The sequence below is a fragment of the Asparagus officinalis genome, chromosome 3 (genome assembly GCF_001876935.1).
Source record: "Asparagus officinalis chromosome 3, Aspof.V1, whole genome shotgun sequence".
Classification (NCBI taxonomy): domain Eukaryota; kingdom Viridiplantae; phylum Streptophyta; class Magnoliopsida; order Asparagales; family Asparagaceae; genus Asparagus; species Asparagus officinalis.
The window spans coordinates 9,068,941-9,090,061 of record NC_033796.1 but is presented as its reverse complement, the minus strand read 5'-3'; the positions used below and the strand labels follow the sequence as shown (position 1 = coordinate 9,090,061).

The 21,121-nt window shown below is 36.6% G+C and overlaps 2 protein-coding genes across 4 annotated transcripts in view; one reads left to right on the top strand and one right to left on the bottom strand.

Moving 5' to 3' along the window:
* LOC109832882 overlaps positions 1-4,072 on the top strand; it is a 5,128-nt gene extending 1,056 nt beyond the window's left edge. The window contains exons 2-5 of one of the 2 annotated variants that reach the window (XM_020400345.1): positions 1,197-1,286; positions 1,356-1,418; positions 1,761-2,447; positions 2,596-4,072. In XM_020400345.1, the coding sequence (XP_020255934.1) occupies positions 1,197-1,286; positions 1,356-1,418; positions 1,761-2,447; positions 2,596-3,777 (2,022 nt within the window). In that variant the 3' untranslated portion in view covers positions 3,778-4,072. Of the gene's footprint in view, positions 1-1,196; positions 1,293-1,355; positions 1,419-1,760; positions 2,448-2,595 lie in introns of both variants that reach the window. The other variant, XM_020400346.1, reaches the window with a different exon arrangement.
* On the bottom strand, positions 7,518-20,912 carry LOC109832881. 2 transcript variants are annotated; one of them, XM_020400344.1, is made up of 5 exons: positions 20,571-20,912; positions 20,359-20,478; positions 18,744-19,084; positions 18,570-18,662; positions 7,518-8,711 (listed from the first exon to the last, which is right to left on the bottom strand). In XM_020400344.1, exons 1-3 carry the CDS (start codon positions 20,691-20,693, stop codon positions 18,908-18,910), a joined length of 420 nt encoding a protein of 139 aa, XP_020255933.1. In that variant the 5' UTR covers positions 20,694-20,912; the 3' UTR covers positions 7,518-8,711; positions 18,570-18,662; positions 18,744-18,907. The 2 variants fall into 2 exon arrangements, 1 of the variants encoding a protein (XP_020255933.1); XR_002245036.1 differs by lacking the exon at positions 20,571-20,912 and having other exon boundaries at positions 20,346-20,478.

The following is a 21,121-nucleotide window of genomic DNA, read 5'->3' as shown; positions in this document are numbered from 1 at the left end:
ATGCTTATGTTGCTAGGTCAAGGATCATTTCGCTTTATTTGAGGCTGTTTTTTGTTAGGTGTTGTGTATACGATTGGCCCATCCTTACACTTGTCCCTTTGCCCTTTTTGAAGGAAATATGGTTTTTGTTCCGTTCTATTATGCTTTCCATAGGAAAGGGATTGGAATATATGAACTGTCATATGCTTCTCTCTTTCTTCTCCTGTTTATTTCTGAATATTCCTTTTCTTTTGTTGTTTTCGGTGGTAGAAATTAAGCTGTTTGATTTCTTAATAATAGGAAATAGGATTTTTATCTGATTTTTGAATATTCCTTTTCTGTTGTTTTCGGTGGAAGAACTTAAGCTGTTCGATTTCCTAATATGAAATAGGATTTTATCTGATTTCTATTCCTCCACGAAATTATTAGGAGTACTGCAATGATGTGCGAGAATGCAACAATAAAACATTTAATTCTAATAAGATGTTATATCCATGGTTTTTTAACATGAAGTCTGAAGCCTCGCTATAACTGAAAACCTTTTATCTTTTTTCAAATACTGCCATAGGTCAATATAAAGTTCGTGTATTTAGTTCTAGTTTACTGATATACATGACAATGACTTCAGTATAGAAGGCCCGTTTATCATGTAAATATGCATATCATAATTATTTCTTAGTCAGAGATGACTTCTTTTGCTTCAATCAGCATCTGGGAAGTCACATTAGGCTTTGTTGAAATATATCCTTCATGCAAATGGCATTAATAGGGTTGTCTTTGTGTTCAGATAATGATCAATATATGACAATTAGGTAAGGTGCATATTTCCCAAAATTTCAACATCAAACCTACCCCCGGAAATTGATGAACTTTTCTTTTAAGTTTGATTTGGTTGTATAATTGCACAATTTTAGTCATAGAAGTTTCTAACTATTTGCTAAGATATACTAGGGTTCTATAATTCTTCTATCTTGGGGGCTTTATGACTTGCATTTCTAGCTATTTGTTTGCATTTTGTATTTTCATTCATTGATGATTGAAAATTTTAATAAAGAATGAAATTTTGTTTGTATTACTAGTTGTTAATGATGTTGTAGTTGGACGTTAATGATATTCTGGTTGGGCTTTAAAAGACTGCAGATTAAGTTGTCATGTCCTAGTAATCTATGATTCTTCATGCTATGAAGATATTAACCTCTTGCTTTTTCCGGGTTTAGGGCTTGAAACAAGGATCCAAGAATAAGACATCTGTCATCGGAATGGCTTCTCTCAACCTTGCAGAATTTGCTTGTACTGCTCAAGAGGAGGTTGAGATAAATCTTCCATTGTTGCTGCCGGGTGTTAATTCTGAGTCTCATCGTACTGCTCAAGAGGAGGTTGAGATAAATCTTCCATTGTTGCTGCCGGGTGTTAATTCTGAGTCTCATCCATCACTTAATGTAAGTAATTACTGTACTAATTCATTTCTAGTTGATGTTCGAATTTTTGCGTGCCTATTATGTTTTGGACATATGGTTCATTCCATTGCAGCTTGCTCATGAAGTTTTATTTCGAAAAATTTAAATTAAAGTATAGATGTTTGTGTTTCTCCTACAGGATTTCTTTTGTAGGATTTGGTATAATGGAGTTTTTTTCTTTATTTCAGTCATCTGTCAGATTATCTGCAACATTTCTTTTTGGCAACAGTTAAACATAATATCTTTGTTCACATGTTTTGCCATCTTCAATATTTTTCACCTCCTCCGGTCTTCTGTTTTATAAAGCCATTATATTTATTGCAGTTGGCTCTCAGCCTGTTGGAGTTGAGAACAAGCCAGGAATCTTCCGAGACAGTGCAAAGATCTATAGTGCCAGCTCCTTTGTCACCTTCCTCTGGAGATGCTCTTCCTTCTGAGAAAGACGAGCTTTCTGCTCTTAAGGCTGGATTGCGGAAAGTGAAAATTCTTACAGACTTTGTGTCGACTAGAAAGGCTAAGAAGACTTGTCGTGAGGACGAAAGTAGTGAAGGAAGATGTTCTGCTAGGAGCGAGGATGCAGATTACCCTTACCCATTTGACACTGACTCCCTTGATGATGATCTTGAAGGCGAACTAGAAGAGGGTAAGGAGAATTCTAGTATCAGGAAGTCCTTCAGTTATGGTACTCTGGCTACTGCAAACTATGTTGGTGGTTCATTTTACTCTGATATGAGAATAAATGGAGAGTATGAGGATTGGGTGTACTATAGCCATCGCAAGTCAGATGTGGCATGTTCCCATGCTGAGGATATGACATCATCTGTTCAGGAGCAGACTGTGTTGACTTCAAAGAGGAGCATCCTTCCATGGAGAAAGAGGAAATTAAGCTTTAGGTCTCCCAAAGCGAAAGGAGAGCCTTTGCTGAAAAAGTGCAATGGAGAAGAGGGTGGAGATGACATCGATTATGACAGGCGGCAGCTAAGTTCCTCTGATGAGTCTCTCTCCGGATTGGTATACTCTCATTGCTTCCTGCTCTTATTTTCAATCTTTTCTGTTGTATCTAGCATTATTATTGCTAAGTTAGATCAGGAAGACGTTTACTTATTTTCCAATTTTTTGGCCCTTGAAAAAACGATTGATAGAATTACCTATTTTGCAGAGGGGCAAGGTAGATGAAGATGCAGTTGCAAACAGTTCATCCTTATCAGATTTTGGTGATGACAATTTTGCTGTTGGCAGCTGGGAGTCGAAGGAAGTAGTTAGCCGTGATGGCCAAATGAAGCTATCCACTCAGGTTTTCTTTGCCTCAATCGACCAGAGGAGCGAGCGTGCTGCTGGTGAGAGTGCATGCACTGCTCTTGTGGCTGTCATTGCTGACTGGTTCCAGTCAAATCGTGATTCGATGCCAATAAAATCCCAATTTGACAGTCTCATCCGGGAAGGCTCCCTTGAATGGAGAAACCTTTGCAAGAACCAAACGTACCGAGAGAGATTCCCGGACAAGCATTTTGACCTAGAAACCGTCCTCCAAGCAAAGATCCGCCCTCTATCAGTTGCCCCTGGGAAATCCTTCATAGGGTTCTTCCATCCTGAAGGCATGGACGACAACAGTGGCTTTGATTTCTTGCACGGTGCAATGTCTTTCGACAGTATCTGGGATGAGATTAGCAGAGCTGGGTCTGAATGCTATGTTGATGGAAACCCTCAGCTCTATATAGTGAGCTGGAATGATCACTTCTTTGTTCTGAAGGTCGAAAGAGATGCATATTACATCATAGACACCCTCGGGGAGAGGCTGTTTGAAGGTTGCGATCAGGCTTACATCCTTAAGTTTGATGCAAACACATTGATTCACAGAATTCCTGCAGAGGACAGCAAACAAGCCAATGGTGAGGGTTCAAAGACCGAGCAAGAGGTAGGCGAAAATGATGCTGCCCTTACTGAGCAAGAGCTGGTGTGCAAGGGTAAAGAGTCCTGTAAAGAGTACATAAAGAGTTTCTTGGCTGCAATCCCTATCAGAGAACTGCAAGTCGACATCAAGAAAGGACTAATGACTTCTACTCCATTGCATCATCGACTGCAGATTGAGCTCCATTACACCGAGCCAATTTCTGCATTGGTACTCTCTCAACCTGAAGAGTTTGTACAGCAAGAAGAGCAGAATGCAGAAATAGCGCCAATGTCTCCAGTTGAAGAGTTCTCACAGCGGCAACTGCTGGCTGTAGAAGAGGCAGTAATTTCTCCGAGAGAGGAGTCTAACGATGACGAAGAGTCTTTCTTGAGGAAAGAAGAGTCGGTTGGGTCTACATTTTCTCTAACACCGGCAGTGGAAGTTGTATAGAGCGCTGATGCGTGGGGTTAATTTAGGAAAGGCTTGGTTTGAGCTCCCCTTTCTATTTTATGTCCCCGCATAAATAATATTAATGACTGAGTGGTGTCTTGTTTTGAGCTTGGATGGGTAAACAAAGGGAACCCGTTCTATTAGAGATGGTTTTTTTTAAAAAAAAAATCCCCATAGGCAGCTGACCTTGTATGCAACTTCTTGGTTCTCTGTGTTGTGTCCTGGTTTTGTAAAGAAAATGGTGTTTATTGTTATTGTCCTGTGTCTATTTACTAAGATACCACTGTTTCCCGTTCCTCTTGTGGCTCGTGTTATTGTTGGTTGTTGCTGGGTTACTGTGTTGTGGCACAAATATGTAGCTATAGCAATAAATGTATTTGAAACAGCAGATGATGAAGTTTATTTTTATTTTTTCCATTTAAGTTGGAAAAAATAAATCATTAGAATGTAAGCCATCTTGTGCTGTCGTTGTTCGTGGCTGCTGCTGATTGTGAGATGTTTCTAGATGCTTGTGACTGATGGATGGAGCTGCTCAATGCCGGTCGTCATCGCCTATTTATTATCACCTTGGCGTTCACAATTAAGGTCTTAATCACTGTAATAAAATACTATTGAGTTTATGGTCTGGATTGATTGGGCGCTTTTGGCTTTTTGGGAGCCTTTTTGACTTGGTTTTGTTAATGGAGAATGGGGATGATGATCCATGAGAGATGTGCTGCTGCTGCTGCTGATGATGGTCGGTGATATTAACAGCAGAATTGGTGCGTTGTATTTGACTCTTCTTTTTTTTTTTCTAGAGGGCACTGTGTGTGCATGGGTGGGCCCATCTATAGGTTGGAGTCCATGCCCGATTACGCCCACGTTTCGATGTCTTGAGATATCTTTGGGCGTTGCTTATTTGGAGGGGTCTGCGAGGAATTTGGTAAAATATCAACTGGCCGGCCTAAAGAGGATATTTCGTTGGAATTATTCTCCGTGACGATGTATTAGGTAATTAAAACCAGTCACAAACTTTGGAGAGATCGCATATCTGGCCCAACATGAGATTTGTATACCTTCGCTGAATATACTGCTAAGAGCATCTGTGCATCGACAAGAAAATAATTTTCTTGGAATTAGTAATCGGTACAAATAAATGAGAAAGTATCACATAGTCCTGGATGCATGGCATTAAACGTGCACCGTACAACCGTTAGATCATTGGCCATCGGGATAATTCGTGCACGGACCGATGGTTGACATCCGTTTGATGCACATTAAATAATATAAACCGTCCTCACTGGATACTTTCTCGTGCCAAACTGGTCCCATAATTATTACTTGGACGGTTTCAGTGGCTGAACACTGGGTTGGAAATGCACTGCAAACGGTCGGTCGCATGAAATTTGAGAAAAATGCTAGGTAGGCTTTTATATGAACCAACCAAGTTAGTAATGGAGTCACATCGTTCCAGCCTAGAATCACTCTTGATAACAAAGTTCTCGTTATTCCCCAGAATTGGCACCAAAATTCTCCAGATGATTCTATAACTGGCGGCAAGCAAGAGAGAGCATAAACGAGCAGCTATAAGCTACAATTTGTGTGGTCTATACATGACCAGGCTGCTCCTGATCACATATTGATGAATACGCAAAGCAACAGTTAACGTACACATGCACTGCAATCATATCGAATCAGTCCACGCCTCTTTCCAAAGGAATTCGGTTTGGAGATGTAAACAAACTAAATCATGTTCATCTCTGACCATTTCTGTGCAGATTTGGGAAGAATTGATATTTGCGCGTGTTCAAGTAGGCCAATCAAATGGAAGACTGATATAGTGAACAACACAATGCTGCTAAACTTCACGTAAATCGCAGATGAAACCATAATCATTATACTTGCCTTTTATCCTTGTACGATGAAAAGAAACTTTTTCTGAAGTATATGAACACTAGGAGATGGAAATTTGCATCCTGTACCTTTTGAAGTGTACCTAGTATTTCAGTTGCTATAGGTAATCAGAAGATTGTAAAGCTAGAAAACTTTACAAAAACCATATATTTATTTCCTTCTCCTCGAGAAAAATAGGGGCAATTATTTTTATGTTACTCTTTTGGGGACCTGGTGCCCCGGCCACCACTCCAGATAGTAATGACATAAACCATATTTTATCCAGTAGAAATATAGATTTTCCATTAACACTTCAAACTAAATTCATCTAGAAAATTTAACCATCCATCAAACTGTTGACAAAGTTTTGGTGGGGACTTTGTCGGCAGATCCTGAATTATAAACTATGAGCATGCAACCCCTCCATTTTTACGCATGCAAAGTCATTTCCGTGATTAAGTAAAACAAGTGAACTAGAGCTGAGCTCTGTTACCAAGATGTACTAATTTCTCTTGAACAATTAAGTAGTGTAAAATTTCATAATATTTGTGAGATCAAGGTTTCAAAATCAGTTCATACTGACATGCACATCACTCTTACAGGATTGGATTTGAGCGTGTCGATCACTGGTCCTGGCTGAAACACATTGGACTCAAAAGGCAAGTGTTAAGACCGATAGTAGTACATTGATGCTAATAGTAGAATTTAAAATATCATAAACATAAACAAACAAACATAATAATAAAGATAATAGTAAGTGATCAATGAACTTCTTTACTGTAAACTCATAATTAATGACAGAGATTAATCCCATGCAACTGATGACAATAAAAACACTATAAAATCTCAAAGCCTACTAGTGAACGTGACAAATTTCAAATAAAATAAAATAACACAAATTAATTAAAAAAATCATTGAGCTAGAGAAAACACAGTTCAACAAACATTCAGAAAAGAAATTTGGTCAAAGTTTGCTTAGCATATAAGCACATAGACCAACAAAGATTATACAGTATGGAATATAGATAAAAGTTAAGTTTAAAAAAAATTAGAAGTAAAGATCTGATAAAAAGCAACACCTTGTATTGTAGGACTTACAGAATGCTGTTAAACATATGCAGCTAAGAAGTTTAACTTCTTAACTTATTCATTTATGTTAAGACTACTAATGCAAATACCATCTGTAACTGGAAATGACCACTTCATCAACTAATCGAAATTTATGCTATTTCATTAAAAAATAATTCTAAAACATATCAAATGTTTGCCAACTTGCCAATAGTCTTTAGTACGTTTTACAGTATTTGATTTGTAAGATCATTGAAGATGCCGATTCAGAAAATTCTATGTTTCCAGTCCAAAACCCCCGAAACTACTGAATATATTTATCCCAATACAAGTACTGCAATTTCCGATCTTGCTATAACCAGCTGATAGGCTTCTCCACAGAAAAAAAAACTAAAAAAATTATGTGAATTATGAATGAAAACATCTAAAATTCCAATGATAGTTCAGTAAAACAAGTCAGATTGAAGGCGTTAATAAGATAAACAGTGGAGAAAGGCAAATATGGAGTTGAAAACACATAAATCATGCGGAAAACTTGAAGCTTTATACAAGCAGGTAACAGAAAATTGCTAGACCAAAGTTAACTTGATCTACTATAAAGAGGTTGGTACAACATTAGTTATTTATGAAATACAATGACCGTAAAAACAAATAACATCAGTTGAGGCACAACTTATTGTTAATGATGAAGCTATCTTTTTAGACCATTCATGAAATTAAAAAAAAAAAAAAAACTGTTTTAGCATTATTCTGTTCTTCTAATTTAAGCTTTTATTTCTAATATGGTATTATTATGAAATCTTATCATAAAATGGTCGATGATAATCAAATACTTATGACATAGGAGAATGATACAACATATCAGTACTTTGAGCACATGGATCTGTGGTAAAAGAAGCTTAGGCCCTGAAATGGGATCAACACAAAGCATATGGCTCATTGAAGATTTTACAACTGACTGTCAACTTGACATCAATTTCAAAATTAGTACTAATTCCTTGACCGAAAAATCCTAGAAGCCTAATTAAAAGATTGAGAAACCTCCTTATTAGTCGTGCTCCAAGCTCATGTAGTCCAGGAGAAATTCTCTAAACTCTCCAAGATGTGGAGCCCAGAAGCAGAAAGATGACAGGTTCTCGCTAGCAGAATGGCCTCTATTTTAGACATAATATACTATATAAAATAAAACAAATGAAACAAATGGCACAGATTTCCAAAAGAGAGAAATAAAAGTACTACTACTCATAATTCAAAGAGTTAAAAGTTGTAAATAATAGGTTGCTAACAGGCAAACATAGTTAGTAATCAAGTGTCAAACTTTCGGTATTTTTCTCTAAGACGTTTAATTTTATAAGTTCGCATACAAAAAGTTTATACTTGAGTGTAAGTTTAGGAAGAGGAATGATGCCTGTTTCAAAGCTAGGTCTGTTTATGTGCACAGGCTTGCATATGACATTTCTAGTGGATCTAAATATTTACACTTCTTGCACATGCTTACATGCAAGCAGAAAGAATTTATTCAATTTGTAATCTCTAAAATGGATCAATTAAATCTACTTAGGAACTCTACAATATCGTTGCTCTCGAACAAGAGGGGAGTATGACACTTTTTCCTCTAAAATTGTTGCTAATGAATTTTTTTTGCTATATTTCAGCAAATTATGTTCAAAGAAGGTCTGCATAAAGTAATAATGAATAACGCAATAATCATAAGATATAACATTGTGACCAAAAGAAAATGAGCATGAATTTTTCAATTTAATAAAGGAAAATAGTTACCAACAGAAGTCCAATTATCATAATTCTGACCATCAGCCAAGCCAGGATCTCCAATATGATGACCAAGGAGTAGAACCTTTGCACTATTCCTTACCAAGGTGTAGCCGTGTCTGGATCCATTTGCATGACCTCATTTATCTTGAACTGAAGCAGCCACACCAACGGCATCGATGTATATTATCTTTATTCAACACATTAATTGCCTTACCTGTGAACTATAAAACAAAGAAGTAAAAAGTTAGTGAATGGTAGAATCAGATGCTATATTATTACACAGGGAAAAGAAAATGCTAAGGGTGGTTTGCTTCTCCAAGCGGATATGTACATGGATTCCACATACCAATTACCATATGTGAACAGCTAAAGCTTCTTGGACATGGAAAACAACGACAAACTATTAAGTGAAAAGCCGAGGTGGGATCTCAAATGTCAAAAGAACATCACCGCAACCTAATTTGATTGTGAATAATTTAGCATATGGTATTCTATTGTATCTCTTTTTTAATATATGCCAGGTCTGAAGGAAATATTAGTACAGGAATACCTCTCCTGTATATAAAAGAAAAGGTAGATTAAATCCTGCTCGGCTATTCCATAACAAGTGTAACTATATGAACTTGGGAAACACAGCATAATACTTCCTTCCATCAGAGAACGTTGTGGTTCGCTTCTTCTCAGGAATTATGTCTCCCTCCACTGGAGCTTTCTTCTCTCATGTATGGGTGGTTACCCATTGTCTATCTAACTAGATATTAGGGGGTAACAAAGGCATATCACATCCTAATGAGAGGTTCTATTTCTAGTATCAAAACAATTGAAGTTTTGAAGTAAGCGGCATGCACTGCAACTTGAGAGGGGAAAGTCAATAGATGCTTTTTGTACAGAATTTCACAAGGGACTCAAATGAACAATGGACCACAGTTTACGTAAAATTTTTAACCCCAACATGATATGTGAATGAATTCGTATTCGCAAACAACTGTGCAATCTAAGGGTTTTTATAACCTATCATGTTGAAAGCTCAAACTATAGTCCATGCAAGTTTCAATGTAATGTTCAGATCAACATGTTACACATCATCAGAACTTCAGACTGTAGGATCAATATGGTAGTGCTCTATCATGCCAGCATTACAAAATGTAAACATGGGTATGTATCGTAGAAACAATTTATTTTGCAGTTTGTACAAAACTTTAACCCCAATATGGTATGTGGATACTGGATAAGTTTGCATTGACTGCGATAACTATGCTCATAGCTCAAAAGTATGGTCTTTGCAAGTTTCAATGTAATGTTTAGATCAACTTGTGAAAAATCATAAGAACTTAAGACCCTAGGATCAACGTGCATAGTGCCCTATCATGACAGTATTTAACAATGTAAGGTTATGTACAACAGAAACAATTTATATATGCATACTTCGATGTTTTTTTAAGGTTATAGAAATGTAGATTTCCCTGTGCAAGTCTCACACGAGAAAGACATGCTATCAACCTCAAAACAAACACCTGACAACATATTCACAAAGCTCTGATTGTTTTAAATTCTGTAATAGAGCCTAGAAGGCTAGGCAAAAGTTGAAACAATTAGAAAACAAAGCAAAACAACAATGATCTGAGCTCAAACAACTGAAAAAATATCATGGGCTCTCCTTCTGTTTATTTGAGTCCATGGGCCCAGCCCAATGAGGTGTTTGCATGTGGCACCAACACATGAATGCTGCCCATTCAGCGCAACCGCCAAATCTATGGAACAAAAATGGTCAACATGCTGTCGCAATATCAACATATTTGCAGGGCAAATCGTTCACTGGTGCTACAAAATCCAAGCACTCATTAAAGCTGATAGCAGTCATCACTTAGCTTTAGTTGGTTTTCATTTGATCTTAAGAGTTAGATAAACAATTAAATGGTTGCTCCTGCATGGAGAAATATGATAAGAAGCAGATGAAGAAACATCATGTCACCTGCCTGAGAGATTTCTATAGTTTAACAGAGACATGAATTAGCACACCTGCTCCTCCCAGTTTAGTCCATGTGGTCTGGTTACTAAATAGCCTGGCTACTTCACTCTGAAGGCATACCCCTACCTGACAATACATGTACCTAAACTCATTGGACACTTCTTGAATATATACATACATTTATTAGGGTGCGTACTCAATTATATAATACGTTGTCAATTTAAAACGCTCGTCATACACTTATTGGACGTATATCCTGCACTTCACATCTACTTCTTGAAAATCATTGGGCAAGGGTTCGGTTTGTTTCAACCCATAGCCTATTGAGAACTATGAATTTAATGGCCCATCTAGATATCTAGTTCAAAAAATGAGAGGTTTTCTTATTTGTAATCTACATAAATAGAAATATAAAATTGTTATAATAATTTTAATTATCATAACATATGAATGAAAAAAAATATTGATTTTGTGTAAGTATTAACTCTAATATATATAAATATACATATACATATATATAGATATAGTTGTGTTCCCGTACCCACTTTTACAAATTTGCCATGTCATGTACCCATACCCGTTTTCATGCAACTTAGGACGGTTATGATGTCAGGAGAAGAAGAAAACTCAGATATAGCGATGGCTATATCCGTATGTAATCGGGAGTTGTTTTAAATTTAGCAGAAAAGGTCTGAACCTAGGATGCAAAGCTAATGAATATGTGTATGCAAAGATATGGAACAAAGTTGTAAAGTCGTAAGTATGTTCCTCCTTTCTGACTCCTCCATTTATATTTGAAAAGTTTTGAGAAACAAGAAAACAACATGAATTACAGGAGATTAGGTTAAATTGGAGAACTAACCTAGCTGTATTCCTCAACATCTTCCTCCTCCATTTACATCTTCAGACATGAGAACTAGATGGAGACCCTGGCCCTAGTCTTTCTCCTAACTAACTTATTTCATTGTTCAGGGCCTTCAGGCCCACTGATAAATAAGACATTTAAACATGAAGATTGACAGGCAGAAAATATTAAAATTCAAAAGAATATTTTATCATTTCGAGCACCAGGTCGATGTCATTTGGTGATAGAGACCATTTCATTTATTTATTTTGCTAAATCATTCCAACTTGATGGAGTAAGTTATATCTACACTCTTCCTTTTTATGAGCATAAAGCTCTATACTCTAGTGCATTTTCCAATATGATCTATTGAACAAAAAGAGTAGCAGGTTAGATGTTGAGTTGTACATGAGAATTGAACTGTCATTTGCATTACATTCATGCTAAACAGAAAAGTGTAGAAACTACGTTTGCATGTAAATATACAGAAAACTTGCAACTGGTATAGATTGAATCAACAACTTTTTGTAATGAAAGTTCAAGGAAAGAGGATTTGCTTCTTAAAGCTAGTATTTCAAAACTAAATTCAGTGCTAGAAACCTGGAAACTCTCAGATTTACATTGAAGAAAAATGTCAGAAACACGCGCAATGAAATGTCTCAGAGATGTAAACTAAAATCCCCCCCATGTATTACAAACAAAATTCTCTCAGATCTACACATATATATACACAATCACATAACCTACTAGTAATTCTCAAGGTTTCTTGGATTCAATCGCAATTTGCAACAACAACATGTAAATCAACTAAACATTATCTATCATAGAGATCTAAGAAATCACAAAAACTAAAAGTAGAATGAAATGTCAGAAACATGCTCGACGAAATATCTCAGAGATTAAAGTAAAAATTTTCTTCATGTATCATAACAAAAATCTCTCAAATCGACCATAAACTACTAGTTAATGTAGATGTTTTTTGTAACTCCATTGCAATTAAAGTAAGTTAATCAATTAAATATTATCATACTATTATATAAAAAGAGCCTAAGGCCCTTTTTTTCTCCCCGCTTATCTTTGTTTTTAGCTTGTTCACCCTATTGATGGTGCCCACATGAGATACTACATCATCAACACCTGTCTTATTGTGCTGATCAACTAAAATGCAAATGAGATTTTAGAAATCACAGAAATTAAAAGTGAAAACGAGCTACCGATTGTCCTCTTATCAGTGGCTAGGGTTTTACTCGCTAGGTTTTGAGCTCCTTTGCCTTTGCCCTCTTTATATTTCCCCTCTTTTCTAGATTAGAGAGAGAGAGAGATCCCCTTCATTTACAAGGAGTGATCACGTGTCTGTCTGTAATAATTCTAAGTTTCTTGGCTATATATATATATGGAAAAGTAAAAAAACTTTTGTGCATAAATTGTTAGAGGGTCTATCAGTAAAAGGGTTTTTAGGAATAAACAAAACCCTACCCTTTCTTCCCATCAGCTTTCTTTTTCTTCTTCCCGTCTCTGTTTCCACCACACACACACAAAAAAAATAAAAATAAAAATAAAAATAAAAACCCTATCTGCGTCCTTTTGAAAACCGGCGGAAAAAAAACGCGTTGAAGTCTGGCGAAGTTGGGATACAGATTATTCTCAAGGTATAGTTTTTCTTCATTAGAGATGTGAGATCTTGGCCATGGATGACAACCAAACTTGTTGCTGCTCTTATATTTTAATTTTGTTGAGATCATGTCCATGGTGGAGTCGTAGTGTTGCTGCTCATGGCAAGTTTTATATGTGATCATATATATCTTAGCACATGACCATCTTTTACATTATTAAATCCATAAACTACAGAAGATAGATGATAAGTGCATATAGTTTTTGACTGCGGACTATAGGTCACAAAAGGTATTTTGGTTGATTTTAGATTTATATGTTAGATTGAAAAATGTATTATTAGCATAAGTGTTGTGTTGTGCGCAGCGGAAGCCCGATTAGACAAAATCAATAGCACACACAAGAACCAAAATAGATCACAATAGCCACAAGCAACCCAATCACATCAAGAACACAATATATACGTGATTCGACAATGTGCCTACGTCCACGGGGCAAGGAGGGGGGAGTTTTACTATTTGAAATCAAGGGGAATACAAATTAGGGTTACAAATCTTACCAAAACCCACAAACAAGCCCACTTAATCTCTCCAAATGGCTCCAACAATAGAAGCCCCAAATCTCCTTGTTTGGCTGCTCTAAATCTTCTCCCTCAAACCCTAAAACCGAGTTAAGGGTATCTATACAACTCCCAAACGAAACGGGTCTGGAAACAGAACCCAGGCCCAAACCGCTTCGTCCGGGCGACCGCCATGTCGAACGCGAATCCATCGCGGTCGACCGCCCTCAATTCAAGAGCCAGCAGCGAATCTAGAAATATCTGCGGTCGACCGCGGCGCAAAGCAGAAACTGCTGCAGTCGACCGCCCGGTCGACGCACTATCCAAACGCATAGTAAGCTACATGCACGAAACGTGGTCGAACCGTCGCGGTCGACCGCCACCCTGTCTGCTTGAATCCTGAGCCTGAATACTGCTATTCTGCCAATTCTACATGTTGATTATTCTAATATATGCTTGAGTCTTAAGGTATACAATAGCATTGATGGTTATTAATATGTATTCTTTAGAGGTTCCAAGTGACTCCGAGAAGGTGTTGTGAGGGGTAGTTGGATTATTTTTTTCGGACTTGAGGTAAGTGGTGAATTTATGAATTATGCACTGTTTATTTTTTATATAAAATTATATTATGTATATGTGCGTTTATTTCTGATGGATTATATTCTTTTATGTCATTTACTTGCATATTAAATTGGTTTGGATGTGATGCACATGGATATTTAGTATAAGCCTATACTTATTTTCTTTATCAATTGTTATGTTTTTTCATATAGTAGTAGGTTGAGATGCATATGTAGTTGATTTATTTCACTATTGGTTGGCCTTTGGCACTTTTGTATAATGTATCTAGTTTTACAAACTTTGTTTAATTTTCTTAAAGCATATGCACCTCGGATCAATATACCAGTATATGTTGGGGATAAGTAAGCCATCTAAACAGGGCTTAATGTGTCTCTATGAGGTTTTTATTTTAGCGCTAAGAACCCAAGTTTGGGTCTCACCGTCCTGACCACGGGCTATATAATAGTGGGCTTTGCCAAGTCAACCGGAGTATCGAAGTGTTGACCGCATTGATACGTGATCTGCTTATTTCCATTGCATGTATATATTTTAAAAATATTGCCTTATAATTTTTATTATTTTAGTATTTTGCTTATCAAGTCCATTTATTTTAGTTTTGCAAAACCAATATTTAATGTATGAATTTATCCACTTATTGAGTTGTGAACTCATTGTGTTGTTTTCATTCTTTTCAGAGACTCGGATTAGGTGGAGTTGATGGGCTTTTTTTTCAAATTCTTAGAACGAAGCAAGGAATATAATTCGAGATTGTTATTGTCTTCTAGGTGAAGGTTAAATAAAGTCTTTGATGTTTAGTTGATGAATTGAGAGTTTTGTAATAATTAGATTATTTCCTTTAGGTCGAGTTTTATTTCAAGTTGAGAAATATTTGTTTTTATCAAGATATTTGGATTAGTGTTGACTTTTGGGATTATAAAGAATATTTATTGTTGGTTTTAGTTCAATGAAGAGATTATTTTGATGGTCTTTTAATGAATGCATAATTTTGGAGGATTTTTCACAGGTTTAATCTAGCTCCAATATTCCTTTTAGATTCGAAATTTGGGGTTATGACATTGTCACTCTTCCGCTTAAGATGTACACCTACACGTATGACGCATGTGTGCTTAGTTTTCGCACACAAGTAAAGTATGCATATTCGCATATCTAAGCGTATGCGTTACAATTTACGTGTTAGCGTACAAATTTACGGGTATGTCCCACCTAATTCGACGTTTGAACCCTAGTGCTCTCTGATCTTTTCCGATCCGCTCCAGATTCAACTATAGATTTCTCTTGGATCTCTTCGGTCAATATGAATCCAAATTCATCGTTAGAGGTAAGTTCTACTCATATTTTGTTGGTTTTGAAGTTTAATTAGGTTGGATTAAACTTAGAATGGCCTTGTTTGTACTACTCAATTTTCAAAATCTTAGGATTTTTTCTAGAATATTATACATAATTTTTGGGTCTTTGTTTGCCGAATTTTGGGATAATTTTGATGAATAATGAGAACGTTATCTTTGATTTTAGTAATGCCTAGATTGTCTAATATGTCCTTCTCTCTAGTTGCGTTAATATATACATCACTGTGAATATATAGTGAACTGACCATTGTGTTTATCTACCTTTGATATGTTATGCATTTAATTCCATATATTGTTATTAAACCTTCAAATTATTTCTTTCTCATGTTAGTGAAATTAAAAAAAAGTGATTGTAGCTCCACTGTTTGTCCTGGTTTATCTTAGCATGCAAAAAGGAAGATTTTCCTTATATATGAACCAAAAAAGAACAATATACACTTACTAGCAAGATTTGAGATTTTGAATAAATAAAAAAATAAAACAAAATTTTGTTAGAAGTTTCTCCTAACAGCAAGTAAAGAAATTAATTGGTCTGTTAGTATAGAGATTTGCCAAGATTATATAGCAAGTAAAGAACAATAATGAGCTTTTCAGAATTCTACTTGTCTCATCTTTATCATTCTTAGACGAAGATGGTAATATTGAAATGGCAAATGAAATACCTTAATTTATTCTATCTGCAAAAGTTTCTATAAAGGTTGGATGCTTCTAGTTTGTCATTCGAGTGATGGTTTCCTTCATATTATGTCTATGTCTATCTTAACCTGATATGAATAATCGTAGTTATACACATTCCTATCTAGTAATTGATATAGAACCATGCTATTGCAAGACTTGGTATGTCTGGTTGGACAAGTGTTAACTGTTATGTCAGTACATTTGTTTAAATAAAACTTGATGATTTGATTTGCCTATTAAGTTGTTCATTTTGGTATGATCTGGCTAATTATAACAATTGAAATATATGAGAAACCCTAGTTCTTATTATGAAATCTCTTAGGCTTATATAGGCCCCTACAAAACACAACTTACAAATAAGTCCCTATATATTACTAATATGTCAACACTCCTCCTCAAGATGGGCGAAAGATATCCACTAAGCTCATCTTGTCATCAAGATGGGCGAAAGATATCCACTAAGCTCATCTTGTCACATCCTCTAATCATATCTAATGAGCTAAGTCCTTTAGTCAGACAATCTGCTGTCTGGTCCTCACATCCTCTAATCATATCTAATGAGCTAAGTCCTTTAGTCAGACAATCTGCTGTCTGGTCCTTAGTTAAAACATGACTTAGCTCCAGTAGTCCACTATCCAACTTCTTTTTGATGAAGAACCTATCGATCTCGATGTGTTTGGTTCTATCATGCTGCACTAGGTTATTGGCGATACTGATAGCTGACTTGTTATCACACCACAACTTCATCTTAGCTCCTTGATCCAGCTTCAGCTCCACCAGCATACTCTTCAACCATAGCAACTCAGCAACTCCTAAGGCCATAGCTCTATACTCAGCTGTCGATCTCGCCACCACTGACTGCTTCTTGCTCTTCCACGAGACTAAGTTGCCTCCTATAAAGATGCAGTATCCTGATGTGGACCTCCTGTCATCAGCACAGCTAGCCCAATCAGAGTCGCAGTAACCCTCAATACTCACATGTCTATTCTTTCTGAATATCAGCCCTTTTCCGGGGCACTCTTCAAATATCTCAGAATCTGGTACACAACATCCATATGACCCTTCCTCGGATCATGCATGTAGCAGCTCACCACGCTCACTGCAAAAGAGATATCGGGACGTGTGTGACTCAGATAGATCAACCTGCCCACCAGCCTTTGGTATCTGTCACGATCAACTGGTTCTCCAGCTTCAGCACCCAGCTTGAACTTCTGGTCGATCGGTGTAGTTGCAGGTTTACACCCTAACATCCCTGTCTTTTTGAGAAGATCCGGTGCATACTTTCTCTGAGATAGGACAATCTCCTCCGCTCCTCGAGCTATCTCTATTCCAAGAAAGTATCGAAGCAAGCCAAGATTTTTTACCTCGAATTCCTTACCCAGTTTTACTTTGAGTTGGGCAATCTCCTTCTCATCATCCCATGTAATAATCATATCATCCACATATACCATAAGTATGGTGATGTGACCTTCATTTGGTCAAAAGAACACGGTATGATCGGTGTTAATCTGTTGGTACCCCATATCTAGCATAGCCCTCCTGAATCTGTCGAACCAAGCGCGGGGAGACTGCTTCAGGAGGGCTATGCTAGGTATGGGGTACCAGCAGATTAACGCCGATCATACCGTGTTCTTTCGACGAAATGAAGGTCACATCACCATACTTGCGGTATATGTGGATGATATGATTATTACAGGGGATGATGAGAAGAAGATTGCCCAACTCAAAGTGAAACTGGGTAAGGAATTCGAGGTGAAAGATCTTGGCTTATATAGGCCCCTACAAAACACAACTTACAAATAAGTCCCTATATATTACTAATATGTCAACAATAACTCATATCTAGTTATTTGCTATAGTTAATTAGTTTCTATCAGATTAGATTTTCATATTTATTTATCTAATAGAATGTTGTTTACGACAATGATATTAAGGATGTGCCTTAATATTTGGCTTTTCATTGGTATCAAGTGGTGAACTTTGTGTGTAGATGTCCACAAAACAGAAACAACAACTTCATACACCACCAACAAACACAAACGCACACGCATGCACACACACTTTATATATTCAAGCTTCAGTTTTCAAATACTAAGCTTTTAACTATGTTGCATATTGACACACTACAAGAAATTATGTCTTTAACGAAGGGAAAGACAAAGGGGTTTTCCTTCGTTAAAGAGCTAAAAACATTCGTTATTGTATGCATAACTTCACCCGTCGTTTGACAAATATGTAAGTAGAATAAAAATGTTCCATGAAAACCTTCATTATCAAACTTAAATATATATTCTACTTACATATTTATCTTGATCCCCAGTATCTAGTGTTTCATTAGCTTTCTTTCGGGTTTCATGGAACATTTTTGCCACATCAGGTGGATTTCGTGACTTGCCACCCTTATTCAAATATTAAATAAAAATGAGTACAACATCAAACTAAAAAACAAAATAGTTTTGAATAAATAGGAAATTAGTTTTGAATGTATACCAGTTCCCACGTAATTTGTCTAAATGGTTTATTGCCCGTGTGGTGGAGCATCTTTCTTTTGTCTCTATTAAGTGTATTTCGTTGGCTTGCTTTCTACACATCAATATTAAAAGAAAATTTCAATAATCCAGCAATATACATGGAACAAAATAAATAAAATTAGGAGATTAATACCTGAAATTTTGAACAAAAATAATGTTCCTTAACCAGCCAATCCTAGTCATCAACACTCACTCCTGCAGGTTTATATCTAAGTGCAACTTGCAATGATTTTTCTTTCACATATTTCTTGTGCATCTCACCACGCCACTTATTCTACAGATCGCGCAAGTGTCTAATTACTGAATCTCGCTTTTGCTCCATCTCACAAAAATACATGCTAATTCAACATAGAAAGTCTCATTCACAGAAGGTGAACCTGCTGTAGCTGAGATCAAGTTCCCTTCACCAGTCAATGTTAAAAATTGGCCACCAACACATCGGAACTGAAACTCGTTCTCAGATACTCTCCATATCTAGTATTGAAATATAAAGAGTTGGTTAATGGGATTCAAGAAGCCAGAAGTTAAACAATTTGATCCTTTGCAGAAAATACAGCTGGGTAAGTTTTTGGAGTTTGCGGAAGCTGGAATTGGTCAGTTGTCAACAAAGGCAAGAATAATAAAAAGAATTGCACAATTTATTTGAGATATTTATCAAGCTCAGTTCACTTCAATAGCAAAGATTTCGGATATATTTACAATGATGGCGCTGAACATGATGACAATTATACATAGAATGTGCAAGACGCTGAAGTTCCAACAATAGCAGGAACAGGACAAGGTTCAGCACTGATTTCATATTACGTGCATGTTTTAAAAATAAAATTCAGTTACATTTACGAACTACATAGTACTCATCATGAGAACAAGCAATGCAAGCTAAAAGTGTTTAAAAAGCTCTAAGAACAGAAAACCTTCTGCAACATGCATGTCGGTACATAGATAAGCCAAATCCCCATGACTTAGAGATATGGGTATGATATGATATGGAACTGATGAGAGTAAATTTTGAAAAATTAGGACATGGATATGACCAACGCCATATATAAAATAGTCATGTTTATACATACATACATATTCATGCATACAAAAATGATGCACTGCACAGATAAGACTAAATATTGGTAAATGGATAAGTCAAATCCTAAAGGTTTAGGATACCATAGGCATGGATACAACAATAATAAAATTATGCATGTTTGCGTGTCAACATTAAATAGGATAGACATTATGAAGAAATTTCCAGTTATCTAAATTGATATTTATGAAAATTCATACTCCTTGCTAGAACAATTGAACAAATTATATAACTCCAACGCATCTAGACATTAAATAAAATCATTAATCCGTGAGATAAGAAAAGATTCATAAATATATGTTAATGCATCTAAGTATGCTGCAAGTTCAAAAATATGTCAAAAGGAGTATCTGACATAATTTTGTGGTGCTCCGAGAGTTAAATTTGTTACCTTGAGAACCAACCTCAAAGTTATTGATAGAAGATAGTTCATTACGAATAACTAAAAGATTGAGAAAGAATATACTAAGTTACTCAAAACCTTTAATATTGGCAGTCTATATCAAGAGAGTACCTTAATCTATAAATTAGCCATCTTCAAATATCACTATAGACTAACATCATAATTGTTTCAACATGGCCACTCCTAACTAAGCTAAAAAAAACATTAACATATATCAAAAAGTATTCATTAAAGAACACAAGAAAGCTTTATACCAGAATTTCAGACCTTGAGGGTTTCCCATGTAGATGGCACATCTCGGTCCACAGTAACATTCATTCCTCCACCATTGTCTGCACTCACATACTTCTGCAATGTCATTGACTTGAATTGCACTTGTGTTCCATCCCAATTCCAAAAATCCCCAAAATACAATAAAATGACTTCCCTATAAACCAAGAAGCCAAATTGAAAAAGACAACAAAACCTACAGAACTCACAAGCATATCCCCATTTGGAATTTCATCAAACAGCGAAGGTTTAACCCACCCTTCTACCACAAGCCAGCCTCCCAAATTCACACCCCTAACCTTAGTGAACCCATAAAGTGAAATGGGTTTCATTAGAATAGCAGCATAATTAAACTGACACAAAGTTTTTAAAATTTACAGTTATACCCTCAAATTTGCATAGGGGAAGATATTTCAGTGCCAAAAACAAGTGCGGGTGCATAAGTGCAAAGTAGGTGATAGGGTACTTGACTGCGTATCACCAAACGAAAACGGAAGACGCGCGCAGGCGACGATGGGCGACCGTGTTACCGTCGAGCCGTCGAGATAGAGGAAGAGAGCAACGAATGGGCGGCACTGGGCGACGACGGTGCTGGGGCGACGATGGCGCTGGGCGGCTGGCGGCGCTGAGGCAGCGCAGGGGCCAACGCTGGGGCGCCGAAGCTGGGGCGGGCGTCGCGACGCTGGCACGAGGATGACAGCGGAAGAACAGCGACAAATAGCAGAGATGGTGAACAGTAACGCGATTTTTGTTATTAGTG